This window comes from Sinohyriopsis cumingii, chromosome 3 (genome assembly GCF_028554795.1).
Source record: "Sinohyriopsis cumingii isolate HCF-2022 chromosome 3, ASM2855479v2, whole genome shotgun sequence".
NCBI lineage: Eukaryota > Metazoa > Mollusca > Bivalvia > Unionida > Unionidae > Sinohyriopsis > Sinohyriopsis cumingii.
The window spans coordinates 1,046,483-1,060,238 of NC_142963.1; the positions used below are offsets into that span (position 1 = coordinate 1,046,483).

General features: G+C 38.1%; 1 protein-coding gene across 1 annotated transcript in view; it reads right to left on the reverse strand.

The window, feature by feature from the left end:
• The window catches only part of LOC149802327 (uncharacterized), a 138,914-nt gene that overhangs the window by 16,908 nt on the left and 108,250 nt on the right, over nucleotides 1–13,756 (reverse strand). Inside the window, exon 7 of the mRNA XM_089951541.1 lies at nucleotides 6,855–9,777. Coding sequence (XP_089807667.1) covers nucleotides 6,855–9,777 — 2,923 coding nt within the window. The remainder of the gene's footprint in view (nucleotides 1–6,854; nucleotides 9,778–13,756) is intronic.

A 13,756-nucleotide genomic window follows, 5' to 3' on the forward strand; every position in this document is an offset into this window, starting at 1 on the left:
CTAATTATTAGAATTGAAGGCCAGAATTTAAAAGAACAAGATCTCAGTCTGACACCTTAGTCACAGCAAACATATGGAATACAACCCTCTTTTCACTTGGACCCAGAGTATGGGATGTCAGAGTGGTGTGGGAGGAGGGAATCCTTGCAACAATGGCAGGTAAGTAATACATAATTAAATTAGTTTAAACTCCCTCATGACTACATTTTAATAGCAGTAATACAACACCTGATGCTTCTGCACTGTGGAATTTATCAGACAGGAAGGAGGCTGATGGTCTTTACAAATCTGGTATAAAAATCTACTGAACCTTATTGTAATGATGTTCACTCATGTAAGCTGTACTCTGATGAGCCAAAAGGTTAAGGGTATAAGGAAGAAAAGGTAATGTGAGATCACCAAAAGATGGCTTTTAGGACATAATCCAAAGATGAGTGATTAAAATAGGGCCAAGACTTTAAATCTCATGAAAGAAAGGTTCCTCTCAGTGAGGGACTGATAAGCTCTCTTGACAAAAGGAAACAGAGGTCACTGAAATATCTGAGCAACTATTAGTAGGAAGGAAGAGATGCTTCCAACCCTTCATTCTTCCTTAAAATAAGCCAAATAAAACCTAAAGGTATGAACTTAGCAAAGCCATCAATCTTGATCATTCCCAATACTGATACACCAGAGACTGGGGATCTCAAAGGGACGTGGTGCTACTGAAGGTAACTGATTCTTATCCAAAATCCCAGGATGGCAAAGAAGAAAAACTGAATGATAATTACCTTTGAATTGTAAACAATGCTTTTCCTCTGAAAAGGCATGAAGCTCACTTCTTCTCATCGCTGATGCTAAGAAAATGAAGAAAACAGTCTTACAGGTAAGGTACTCAAAGGAGGTTTCACTCACAGCAGAAACCCTCCAGAACTTGAGTATTAGAAAGGGCTGCTCTATAACCCTTAATATTGGACACCGAAGATTTTCTTTCCTTAAAAAGGAAGAAGAAAAGAATTTGCAACTGCAGTCAAAGGGGGGCTGTTAGCATCAACATATTTCCTACTGCACCAACAAAGAAGAATCTTTACTTTACACTGTAAACCCTGGAGGCAGGTTGCCTCCTAACCGTGGCAAAGCAGCTGGTCCTCTAATCTGGCACTGAAGAGAAACACAGAGGAGTTTGTTTGTCAGTTCTGATGTAAAGATGCACACCAAGTGTCTACCCCACAGTAGGAAAAGTGATTCTGCTACCAACTAGTGTAGTGACCATTCTGTGAGGTCTGAATGGCCCCCTCTAGACAATTTTCCATCAGGATATTCCTTTTGCCCGGAATATGGTAAAACCAGCAAGTGATCTCCTCCAAGGCTTCCATGCAAAGAGAAGGTGCATGTGTACCTCAATGACGCCTGAAGTTTGCTAGTACTGATGTGTTGTCTGAGGTGACCATCATGCAATGATACCTCAAAAGGTTGACACACCCTGTAAGGCTAAAGACACTACCCATATTTCCAAACTGTTTATATGAAAAGTCATTTCTTCTTTCCTGGACCATCTGGCTCCAGGCGAGCATCCCATCCTGCATCTATCTACAGAAAAGATAGGGATTAGGGAGTGTGAATGAAGACTCTAGTCAAAAATTAGTCACCAAGACAGGTAGTGATGAAAACTAGATCCCAGTGGGATCTAAGCCAATATAAGGTCTGTGCATGTGTTCTCCAGTTTGCTAAAAGCAGAACTAAAAATGATGCAAGTAAAGTCTCCTATGGCGAATCAAGTCTGCAGCTGTGTTCAGAGTTCCCAGGAGACAGAGGTAAAGATGAACCAATGAAGTATTGCCTAAAACAGCCATTATGATGGTGGGATTCGGGGGAACATGAACTCTTCCAAGGCTGGTGAGGAAATTCATCCCCATGTATGCTAAATCCTGAGAGGAAAATATCTGACTTACCTAGCTTGGAGAGAAAACAGATGGGTAACCAACAACAAGGAGAGGGAGATGTCTTTAAAGATGTCAATGGGTACCCAGGTACTCACCCATTTTTAATAACTCGGGTAATAACCAGGTACCCATTAAAAAAAAGGTATTCCAAGTTCAGATAGAGACACAAAATAACGATTACAGTTTGAGGCTCGTGTTGTGTGTGCATTTATTCATCATCACACTGGTTTGTATGGCTGTTTACTTGTCATATATGTACTATATAATAATATAACGGAGGACACTTCTCTCCTTTCTTGCCCAATCTATTTAAGAATCAATGCTGATATTCCTGACTGTTTTAACTTCGTGCCTGTCCATGGTTCAGGTGCCATTTTTCTCGCGACTTAAATGTGCTTGTTTTGAGATCCTGATGACATTAGCTAGGTCAATACCGTTAGTCAACAGAGACAGTACTGATCAGGAAATATTTGATGAAATAAAATTTAATATATGTACTACAATTCAAACAAAAGAAAGCATAATATAAATGTCCAGTTTAACAAATGCCATTTTTGCCTCAAGTTTGTGGCCCTGGAGTGAATATAAGCTGTTCAAGTCAGGGCAACTGTTCACATGTTTGTTTACTGGACTCTTTTTTTTATTAGCGGGAAACCCAAGATAGATATTTTTGTCATGGCAAAGGCAATACAAAAGCTTGGTTACCATAACATGCACTTCTTATGCCATGTTAGGAAAAAATGAATGAAATGGACAACTATACAAGATATAAGTTTTCACTGAAATATTTAAAATACAAGGGAAATCTTTGTTATTAACACTGAATTTGTTTTTAATAAACACTGACCATGTGTGTAAGTATGGTAATTTTTGCACTAATTTTACCTGAAACAGTTCCAAGAAAACATACGGGATTCTTGAATGGGAAACCATGTCATAGATTCATTCTATTTTGATACTACATACATAGTGGACCAGTCTAAACTGAAAATAAATGTTGCCAGATATCATAAAAAAAACCAGCTTGCATTGATGTGACTATTGGATATTATATGACTGAAAAATGTTAGAGGAGAGGGATTTTGTTAAACTTAAAAACAATCTGCACCAGACCATTGTTAAGGGACGAACCATGGCAGGTTTAGGAAACTACAACAGTCATCATTTGTGGGCTTTATGACTATTCGCAAAAGTTACCATAGACTAGTTAAAATGAGTGTTATGCATAAATAATTTATCCATTTCTTTTGAGTCTATACACTTGTATTAACTACTAATCCACATGGATTTAACCAATTTGTGAAGAAAAAAATTAACTGCAAATCCAGGTAATTGTAAAAATAAATGTACATTAATAAAAATGTATGTTTTTCATACAGTTTTCTGTAATTATGGCAGGTAATATATAGATTGCTCTTTACATGCTCAGATTAAGTTTTTTGCAACTTATATTAGTAATAAATTATGCTTATACCTCCTCTTGGAGGTTGACATATGCGAATCTACAACAAAGCAGTTTAGGTTCACATTTAATACAATTTCCCTTTGATCAGGTACCCAGGTAACCGATCGTTTGGATTGGCGGGTACCAGGCAGAATTTTGCAAAAAATCTGACATCTCTATATGTCCTTCAGAAGATAATCCCGAAGGAAGCTGTACAACAACTGGTCATAGCCCTAGGGGCAGATGTGAGGCTGAACAAATGGGCTCAAAACTGAAATACCTCCTGATACAGACAAAACCAGACGTATTATCTGTGAGGGAAGATGGGAATGTCATGGTAAGCACAATGAAGATCAATACAGACGACAGGGTTGTATGGGTCTCATGATATTCTTGACTAATGTGGCAGTCTTCATCCTGAAGCAATCTTCCCAAAGAAGTTTGTTTAATGTGGAAAGGATGATTATGAGCCAAAACTCTACCTTTTTTAGACCCCAGACAGATCCATGAATAGAAGGGTGGAGTCTGATCTTGACTGTATCCTTCTGCAAAAGAGCATGTACCTTTTCCCTTAACAAAGCCAGTTTTAACAGGTGAAAGAAGACGGGGGGCTGTGATAGGAATTGATCTTCCTTTAAGGTGCAATGGACCCATACATCATCTGTGTTCTCCAATCAAACGCATGAAAAAAGTGCCAAACAAGCTCCTACCAAGATGTTGCAACTCCTTGGGCTGACTTTATCCCTCTTTTGGGAAGGGTGAGGAGTGAAAAGACTTTCTCCTTTGGCCTTTCTTGCTAATCTTACAAACAATGTGTGAGATGTCAGATGAGGCTGGTAGTGATACTATTTAGGCTGAACCTGCCTAAAGAACCTGGGAGAATTTTTCTAAGGGCAATATGAGTTGCTGTCAAGGGAGATGTGTTGCTCATCCCTCATATCCTGTAATACCATAGATGGGATGAGCCCTCCGAAAAGATTCTGTGGTCCAGAAAGACCTCTATGACTCCTAAGGATGTGAATAAGCCCTGCAGAGAGTGTCATCAACATTGAGCACATGACACAACATCTTTGCTACAGCCTCCAGCAAATACTGAGATAGGCATGTGAGGTTATCCTCACGAAAGTACAGGCCTTATGCTCTGAGACTTAAAAAGGTTTTAAGTGGGAGGTGGCCAAGCCAACAAATGGTCTCAATAGATGTAAACAGAAACCAGCAACCAAAGCATAGAATATGGGACAGACCACCCCTTCTGCAGCCTGTTGAACTTCAGTCCCTAGGAAAACTTATGCGAAAGCTTCCAGACCATTGCTGAGTTTGGGAACAGCAGCATCCCCAGAAAACCTCTCCAGTTTGGAGAGAATTTTGCTGTCCTCAGCACCAGAAGGTTTAGGAGACAAGTCTTAAGGAAGGAGGTGGTAAACCTTTGTTCACAGCCTTATTGAATGTATGAATTTCCTCCTCCTTCAAACATCCTGCTTGACAGGTGGAAGGAGCTAGAAAGTGCAGGAGGAGAGACAATTGCTACCAGTTCCTCTGAGAATGGTGGATATTACATCATTGTCATGAGTCAACTCCTGTGAGACATCAAAGTGGGTCTGCTGTCTTTCCAGGGCCTCTGTGTGTGTGTGTGTGTGTGTGTGCGTATGTGTGTATTGGGACTAACTCTACTAGTGGATTCTCTACGGGAATAAGATGGTTGACCCCTTTAGGCCAAGAAAATGTTTGCCACTGCACTGGTTTTAAAATTGTGGTAGGTAGGAATATTTCTTTAAAACATTGTACTAATTTATTAAGTGCTACAAGTACTGAGCAAAACCAGATCAATTAGATGCACAAATCAATCTTGGCATGCGCAATCTTTACATGCTAAACTGGCATGATGAGTGTCACATGGGGTATTTGTGTGTCCACACTTGCCTGAACCTTGCAATACTTCTAAACTCTAAAAGATAAAATCTGGCACAAAACAAACAAAAATATATAGAACCAAAAATGGGTAGAAAATACATGTTTTAGCACTGGAATAGAGAGGGGGAATACAATTTCATGAAGTACTGCCAGCTAAGCAAGGCACAAAACACCCCGAAAATTTACAAAAACACCATTGATAATGCTCAAATAAACCATGGATGAGGAGACACATCTCAATTGATGCAAAATAATAGGTAAAATGTAAAAAATATGTGTAAAGTGGAAGTAAAAGCAAATTATGATGAGCAATATAGCACATGTGTAACATGTACAACATAAAAAAAGAAAGTGGTTGATTGTTAATCTCTATGTTGGCTGTGATTCACGAGTTGGACAGGGACCATGTTCTTTTCAGTTCTGGTCCTCCAATACTACTGTATTTGGATGAGGGAATAACTAGTTTGGACTTGGAACATGAGAACCAGAAAAAGAAAGCAATGCAACAGTAGTAGGCAATTTATTATTGATATTAAAAATTTACGTTTTACAAAACATTTAAGCACATTACCCTAGTTAATACAGTGTACAAAAAAAAGGGAAGAGCTATAAACTGTACTGAAATTATTATTTATCAAATTGCCAAGTAAATTTGTACTGGAAATGTGTGCCATATTTCAGAAATTTTTTAAAGCAAAGCATTTCTTGTTCACACGATCAAACTTTTCTTGATCTACCCTAAAATTGACAACTTAGGACAGGGATAGTTTTCTGAACAGAGGAGGGATTTCATAAGAAAATTAAGGTAGGACTCAAAAATATGATTTACAACTTTTGTGCATTCATCCAATCTGTAAGAAATTAGTGATTCCTGCAATCATCTTTCTAGAATAGAAAATAAATCCTACATTTTAAAAATGCTAAATGTTTAATAAAGATGAAGTAAAACTCAAGCGCTAGCTTTATGCAACTGGTTAATATTCTTTCTAATATGGCTGTAGAGTTACGAAATAATTATCACTAAATGAACTGATCTGATCAAGTTTCCATATTTATATTTACATGTGTATGCTATTATTTCTGAATCACATAATCAGCAAATTAAACTGCAAAACTCTTCCACTGCAACATGTTTGTACTAAAAGCCAATCCTACAATAATCTTCTCTTGAGAGATTCATCAACCTCTTGAGAGATTTATCAACCTCTTGCAATAATACAAAATTATCACACATCATTTAGTTTCATGACTCTGTGTGATCCATATAAAATATTCCAAGTTAATGTTGCTTGTTCCTGATCTGAAAAATCCAGAGCAAGGAAACAAAACATATTGTGAATTTATTGATGAGTAATAATAATTGCAGTTTGGGAAAAATAACATTTTGATTTTCGTTTAAATTTGTGGATGGATGATAGCAATGAAATGGAAAGATCATTGTTCATTTGGTCTTTACATTCATGGTTTCTAACATCCACAAGATACATAAATATTACAATCCCATGAGAAATAATGAATTTCACAATATTTTGTTTGATTACATCTGAGATTATAAAACAATAATGAATTATACCAACCTGTATTTGTACTACTCTGACAAGGTAAGGAACTCCGTGGGATCCATATTTTTCCATTCTCATCTTCTGATGGTGGTGTTATCCTTAAAGTGGCTCTGGCCTGCTGTTTCCTTAATGCAGGGGCCAATGAACCAGTTGGAAATCCTTCAGACAAACCCCCAGATGTTCCTCCACCCTCCCCTGACTCTGCTTCTGGCTCACAGAGACTCTTTCTTGGGGAACTCTCTGGAACTGGAGATAAACACAGTGGGTAACTCTTCATCTTTGGAGGAACAAATGGTGGTAAGGAAGAAATATGGCGGGCAATGGCTGCAGCTTTTTGATCAGGAGAAAGCATTTCTTCCAATGGAAGTGTCAACTTTGATTTGAGCTCAGACAATGACTCCTTATCAAATTTTCCCTCCTTCACTTTGCCAGTTCTAAGAAGTTCAATTAGTTTTTCATCATCTGTTTTACTACAATCTGGAATTGTCGGTGGAATATATGCACCCTGTAACACTGTAAACACTTTGGTATCACTTTTCTCTGGCACCAATTTTGCCTTTTCATCTTCCACTGAGAATAATTCATCTTCTTTGTGACCACTATTGGTTTCATTCCCATATTTCACTTGATCACTACCTTGCAAAGGACCAATATAAAAGTATGACCTACTATCATAATTTCCTTCTAAATGAACTATGTTTTCCATACTGTCACAATCCTTCTGACTTAGAACATTTTCTTGTGAGCCTGAGGCCCCCTTCTCATCACTACTACTAGTAAAAGTTGAGAGAGACTCACTCCCTGCAAGAGAGGAACTGGTAGCACCAAGATCTGACTGATTCGAAAGGTCTGAGATTCCAGTTGATGTGCTGGAGTGGTCACTTTTATCTGAGGTCATGGCCAAAAAGCTAGAACGGTTGGGAAAGCTGGAGGACCTCTGTCTGTCCTTGATTGATGATAAACAAAGCTCTTGATGACTCTGTGACCGGCTGCTAGAAGAAGAAGAGGAACTGGACAAAACCAAAGTAAAACTCACTCCATCTTTGACTGTGATATTTTTGTCTAACCCTGTCTCACTGGAGCTGGTGGACAGAAGGTTCTCCTGACTTTGAGACATTATCTTCCTATCTTTGGAGTTTCGTCTTATTAGTCGTGTAAAAAAGCCTGGAGTTTTAGCAGGACTCTCTAGTACTGTCTTCTCATTTGCAGTATTCAAAGCAGGTTTTGAACATAAGGCTTGAACATTTTGCTGAGAGATGGTAGGAATCTCAGGGACAGGTCTACCAGTATCCCCACCTGGCTCAGATTTGAATAAAACACACTGAGCATGTTGCTGAAAGTCAATGAGATTAGGAAATGGTACATCTGGCTTGCCATGAGCTCCAGAATCACATGACTCCTGTGTAATATCCTTAGAAATGGAATCCCTTTGATCAGGTTTTCTCAATCCATTTCCATCTAAACCTGACTGAATATCTTTTTGAACCCTTAAATAAAGAGCATCATTTTCCTCACCAGCAGCTGGGAAAAATTGCTGAGATTTGTCTAACAGATCCTGCCCACCAACAGGGGTCTGCTGAACATAATTTTGTAGAGATTTTAGACTATCCAACACTGTCATATGAGGACTAAGCACACCAGACATTAGCATGTAGTTTGTATCTCTGACCATCTCTCTGCGCATGTCACGGGGTGAGTTTCCAGCACTTATACTGATAGAGTCTGGTCTGCGAGCCTTACGAAGCTCTGGGGATGGTGATATATTGGTATCAGCACCACTTGAGGCACTAAATGAGCGAAAGTATTTTGGACGGGATGAGGAAGAGCAAGATGATGAGGTCTGAGTGGGATTTAATGATGACAGGGAATCTGACGTTGAAAATGAATCTGAACACAATGACTCAGCACCTGCAGTTGAAAAAAAAGTTGAACTTTGATTCCCTGTATTGATGACTCCAGACATGTCCATATAGCCTTCAGATTCGGATGAGGTAGCAGACCTTGATTTCATGGCTGATGAAGACCTGGAACCCCAGCCTAGAAGCTTAACTACAGGACGATCAGCCACCATGTCACAACCTGACTCGGTGGACGGGGTCATACAAGTTACTGGTTCTTTTGCAAAACTAGACATTATGAAGTATGAATCTTCAGATGCACTTGGACTAGGAATGGGATTCACACCTCGACGAGGACTCTGATATTGAAGACAATTGATGTCCCGGCCTCCTGATGGACACTGTAACTGTTTTCGATCTAGTGGCATTGGAGGTGGTGGACGAGAATGAACACTAAAGTTAAGTTTTTGTCTACTTCTACTCAATAGATATTGTCCTTTGGGGGGTAATTCAGGGGGTGGAGTATCTGATTTTCTCCTCTTTTCATTCGTGTAAATGGGCTCATCTTCTACAGATTGTTCTGACTTTTTTGGTACAAGTCTGGACTCAGAACCACTTCTTCCACTTAACCGCAAATTTTCCCGACTTACAGGTAAAGGCGCTGACAAATGTGAATTTTCCTTGTTTGAGATCACATCTTCATTCTTAACATTATCATAGCCTTGCGACTTTTTATCTCTGACACACCAGGTCCCACCCCGACATTGGGCTGATACTGAGGCAGGCATATGCACATGGTCCGCCCCAACATCCCCAATATCAAACTTCTCCAAATTGACATAAGGCAAGGGAGCCAAAAGTTTTGATCCGGATGGAATCTTCTTTAGTTTATTCAGAAGATTTGGACTTAGCAGAGCACTGTCTGAATATCCTGAGGAAAATGGTTTTCCCCCTGATCTATGTGATGAAGAACTGATATTGTCCACAAAATTGTCTTTTGGTGGCTCTGACTTGCGTCCTGGTTTGAAACCCTTTAATGGCAGGGGTGGTGGCTTCTGTTGGCAACTCTTTTCATGTCGGTTTTCTTCTATCTTACATACCTGAAGCAGAAAACATACAATTTCAATTCCCTGTGGTATGAATTAGGATCTTAATTCACTGAAAATATAGTGTTCTTACTGAAATAGTAGAATGGTGCATGTCGCTTTACGTTAGAGATATGCCCTCTCCCACCCCTGCCCTTAAAGTGTTTTCTTTAATCTCAGTCTTGGGAATCAATTTGCAAAACAAATGTTGTAACCTTTATCATCTCATTGTTTAATAGCTACGGAGATCAGATGTTTGTAGAGACTACTCCAAAATAGACATAGTACTGGAAGCTGCAGTACCTTGTCCGTGAAATCCTTCAACTTGGACTTCACATTCTGCAGCATGCTTCAAATGGAAGTCTGTGAAAGTTCAAAATAATTTTTGAAATCATGCTAAACAGGCATATTACTTGCAGAATTACCAGTCCATCTCAAAATTTACTACTCCATCTGTCAAAACAAAAAAAAATAACTTTTGATAAAATAATATGGTATTCATAGTAGAACTTGCCATGTATTACATTTTGGCAAATCCAACACGGCATCAGGAACTACAAGCATAGGTTTCAACAGAAAATTCTGTACTGAGACATCATGTTGAACTGAACCAACAAGATACCAAAGAGATCCATGTTAACAATCTTGCTGCCACGAAGTTCACTGATGGTTTATGCAGACAATCCATCAGGTAAATCAAGGACTTTTCAACACATGTTCAAGGATATAAATGTAATTTTCTAGCACTATAATTAACTGCATATAAACTGAAATGAAAAGTAAAGTTCACACTAAGGACTTTCATACAATGATCTAATGTCAATTTTCCATCCACAAACATCACACATAACAGTTTAGGTCTTTCTTTATCATTTGACTTATTCACCCATATATAATACCAATAGCATTTTCAGCCGAAACAAGTCACAGACCAAGATGTCATCCATTCATTTAAACAATATGTTGTGGTTCCAATCCCAAATCATGGTGAGTACCAATAAGCACACAAGTCACCCATCTAGAAGTCTTAATGAATGTATAAGTGGACCAACATGGAAGTACAATTTTAGGAAGATTGAGTTTCTAACTTTATTAACAATGAGATCGTTATAAATCCCAAACAGTGCTGAATACCAATATGCACATAAGTAACCTAAATGGAAGTCTTCCTAATCATGTAAGCGACACAACACTGAATTACCATTTCAAGATCAAGTTTCAAACTTCTTTAATTGATCATTATTATTTCTTTTACATAATTATATCAATAAAATAGTGTTCACTGATGAAATGCTTGTTTTGAAATTCAAGCATTTTTCAAGGACTAAAGAGTATTCTGAAGCACCTTCGGAGCCCACCTCAAGATCAAGCGCTTATTATAGTAATCACCAAATTTAAAGAACTTTTCAAGATTGCACAAACCCTGTCAGTCAACATAACTTCAGAAAACTTAGTATGACTTATTCAGTTTAGATCCTACTGCATGAACCTTGTCAGTCAAACGTAACTTCAGAAAATTTAGTACGACTGATTCATTTTAGACACTCCTGCCCCACCACAATGCTCTCTTGGAAATGAGTTCAAGATTTGACTAGAAAGAACAACAGCAATTTGTACACACCAGAATATAAGATCATCAGTGTCATATTTCACAGACTTTACTAACAAACATTACGTTTCTTTATATTCAAAACCAGGCATAATGTGCTCTTAAGTGTCCTATGCAACTGTGTAGCCATAGAATATTTTAATACATTGTGTGGCAAGGTTTCAGTACATATGAATCCTTATAACAAAACGTGGGCCTTGGCCCGAATTCCATTGTCCCTATGGTACTGCTTTGGGATTGTTACAAATCATGTATAGGTCTCGTGTTAGTCTGTGCATTGTTATGAACTAGTCAGCAAGAAGAATATTGTGTACACTGGTCAAAAACTCAGCATGTAATAACAGAACTCAAAAAAAAAGTACAGTGAATGTTTGCATTGCCACCGTGAGTACTGAATCAGCATAAGACATGGGACACATATACTAGAAGCATCAATAGATGTCAATAAATTACTGATTCATGGGACTTGATGGATCCCTGTGTAAAAAAGATCTATCAAACTGTGCATGCTGATGATCTTGAAACTTTGTATATTTAAGAAGTGTGGGCTGTCTGTCACTGAATACCTTGCTAAAGTTATAGACACAGCAGTGAAGAAAATAATAAAAAGCATTTCTGAAAATTATTTAATGCTGCAGAATTGCTCCAACCTATCTGTGTCAGGGATTAATTAAGAAATATAAAGACAAGAAGCAACACAAAAACCGTGAATGTGAAATTACGGTGAGTGCAAGGGTCCTTACAAAAAGCACCAGTGCCTTTGATCCAGTTGATGGATCATCTTGTTGTTGTTGTTGTTGTTGTTGTTGTAGGGTTTAATGCCATTTTTCAGCACACGATAGGCTATACATGGTGGCCAGTATTAATGGTGGAGGAAGAACCCAGGAAAACCCTGGAAAGAACCACCGACCCAAGAGAAACTACTGGCAAGCTTTCTCACATACCCACGTTAGCTGAATCCAAGACTTGAACCCTCGCAGACATAGGTGAGATGGCAGTGATCCATAACAAAAAGCGCTTTAGACCACTTGGCGGATCATCTTGTGCATATCAATCAAGATTTCCAGCAGATCAAATAGGCAGAAATGTACTATGCTTGTAAAGGATCTTAGATTGAGATGAAGGGAATGATGAAACCAGAATATGCAATTTCAGCAACTATGTGCAGGCACTAATAACAATTACAAACCACCTGAAAGAGTAGATTCCCATCATGACAGCAATTTATTCTATCATTTCAATAGTGGGCCTTTTTCTAGGGTCACTGGATACAAAAATATCAGGGATGATTCAGAGGAAAAGGTCCCAAAGGCAAAGCAAGGGGCATAATCCACAATCCCAATCTTGAATGCCTGTGCAGACTGCAGCCAAGTTAGTCATGATGTCAATAGCATGGTGACCCTCCTTTCATCTACTGACTCCATAAACCAGAATGTCAAAGTTTATCAAATTATTTTTTTTAAAAACACTGCCAATAACTTTTGTCAGTAAAATTTGCTGTTTAAACAAACTGCATGGCAAAGTATTAACATAAAATACTTCAACTTTACATTCTGTTAACATACTGAACATTTTCAAAAACCTTGTCAGTTTCAAATTCCTAAAGCCATACAGGTCAATAATAATAATAATAATAATAATAATGAGGACTTTGTATAGCACCTAATCTTTAGAAGCTCTAAGCGCTTTACAACATTAGACATCACCTATAAAAAAAAATAACACAAAACATATATAATGATATTATTACCAAAAAAATAAACACCATGAAATTAAAAAACATAAAAAACATGTTGAAAATATTTAAGGTAGGGAACATTATTAGGTCTTTAAGTTTGTTCTTGCAGTTGAAAAAAAGTGACTTTTAAGAGCACTCTTGATGGGATCACCGTGTCTTTGTGTCTAAGGCAGACCATTACTAATTCATACTGAAATTGAGGGGTTTCTCAAACAAGGTTGATAGAAGTTAGCACATACAGAACAGGAAATAAGATGGTAGTCTGAGTTATTTTGAATCTGAAAAACCTCAGCAAATTTGTCACAAAAAAACCCATTCCACAATGGAAATGGAAAAATTTGTCATTAAGATGGAGTTCTTTTGAAATCTGATAGAGAAGAAAATGCAGAAAGAGGAGGATGAAAAAAAAGGAGCAAGAAAAACCCACAGAAACTTGGAAGAAATTAAATTGTAAGGAACAAGAGAGCTTCCTGGGTGGGAGGAAGCATTAAGAGTAGATGTTGAGGCTGCCAATCAGCTTATGGAAAAAAAGGAGAAACCTGATAATGCTTCAAAAGAAAAGCGAAGTAATCAACAGGCATTGACAGCTGATTAAATGATGACTGAAACAGCTTCCATGCATACTGCTAACTGAAACAGCTTCCATG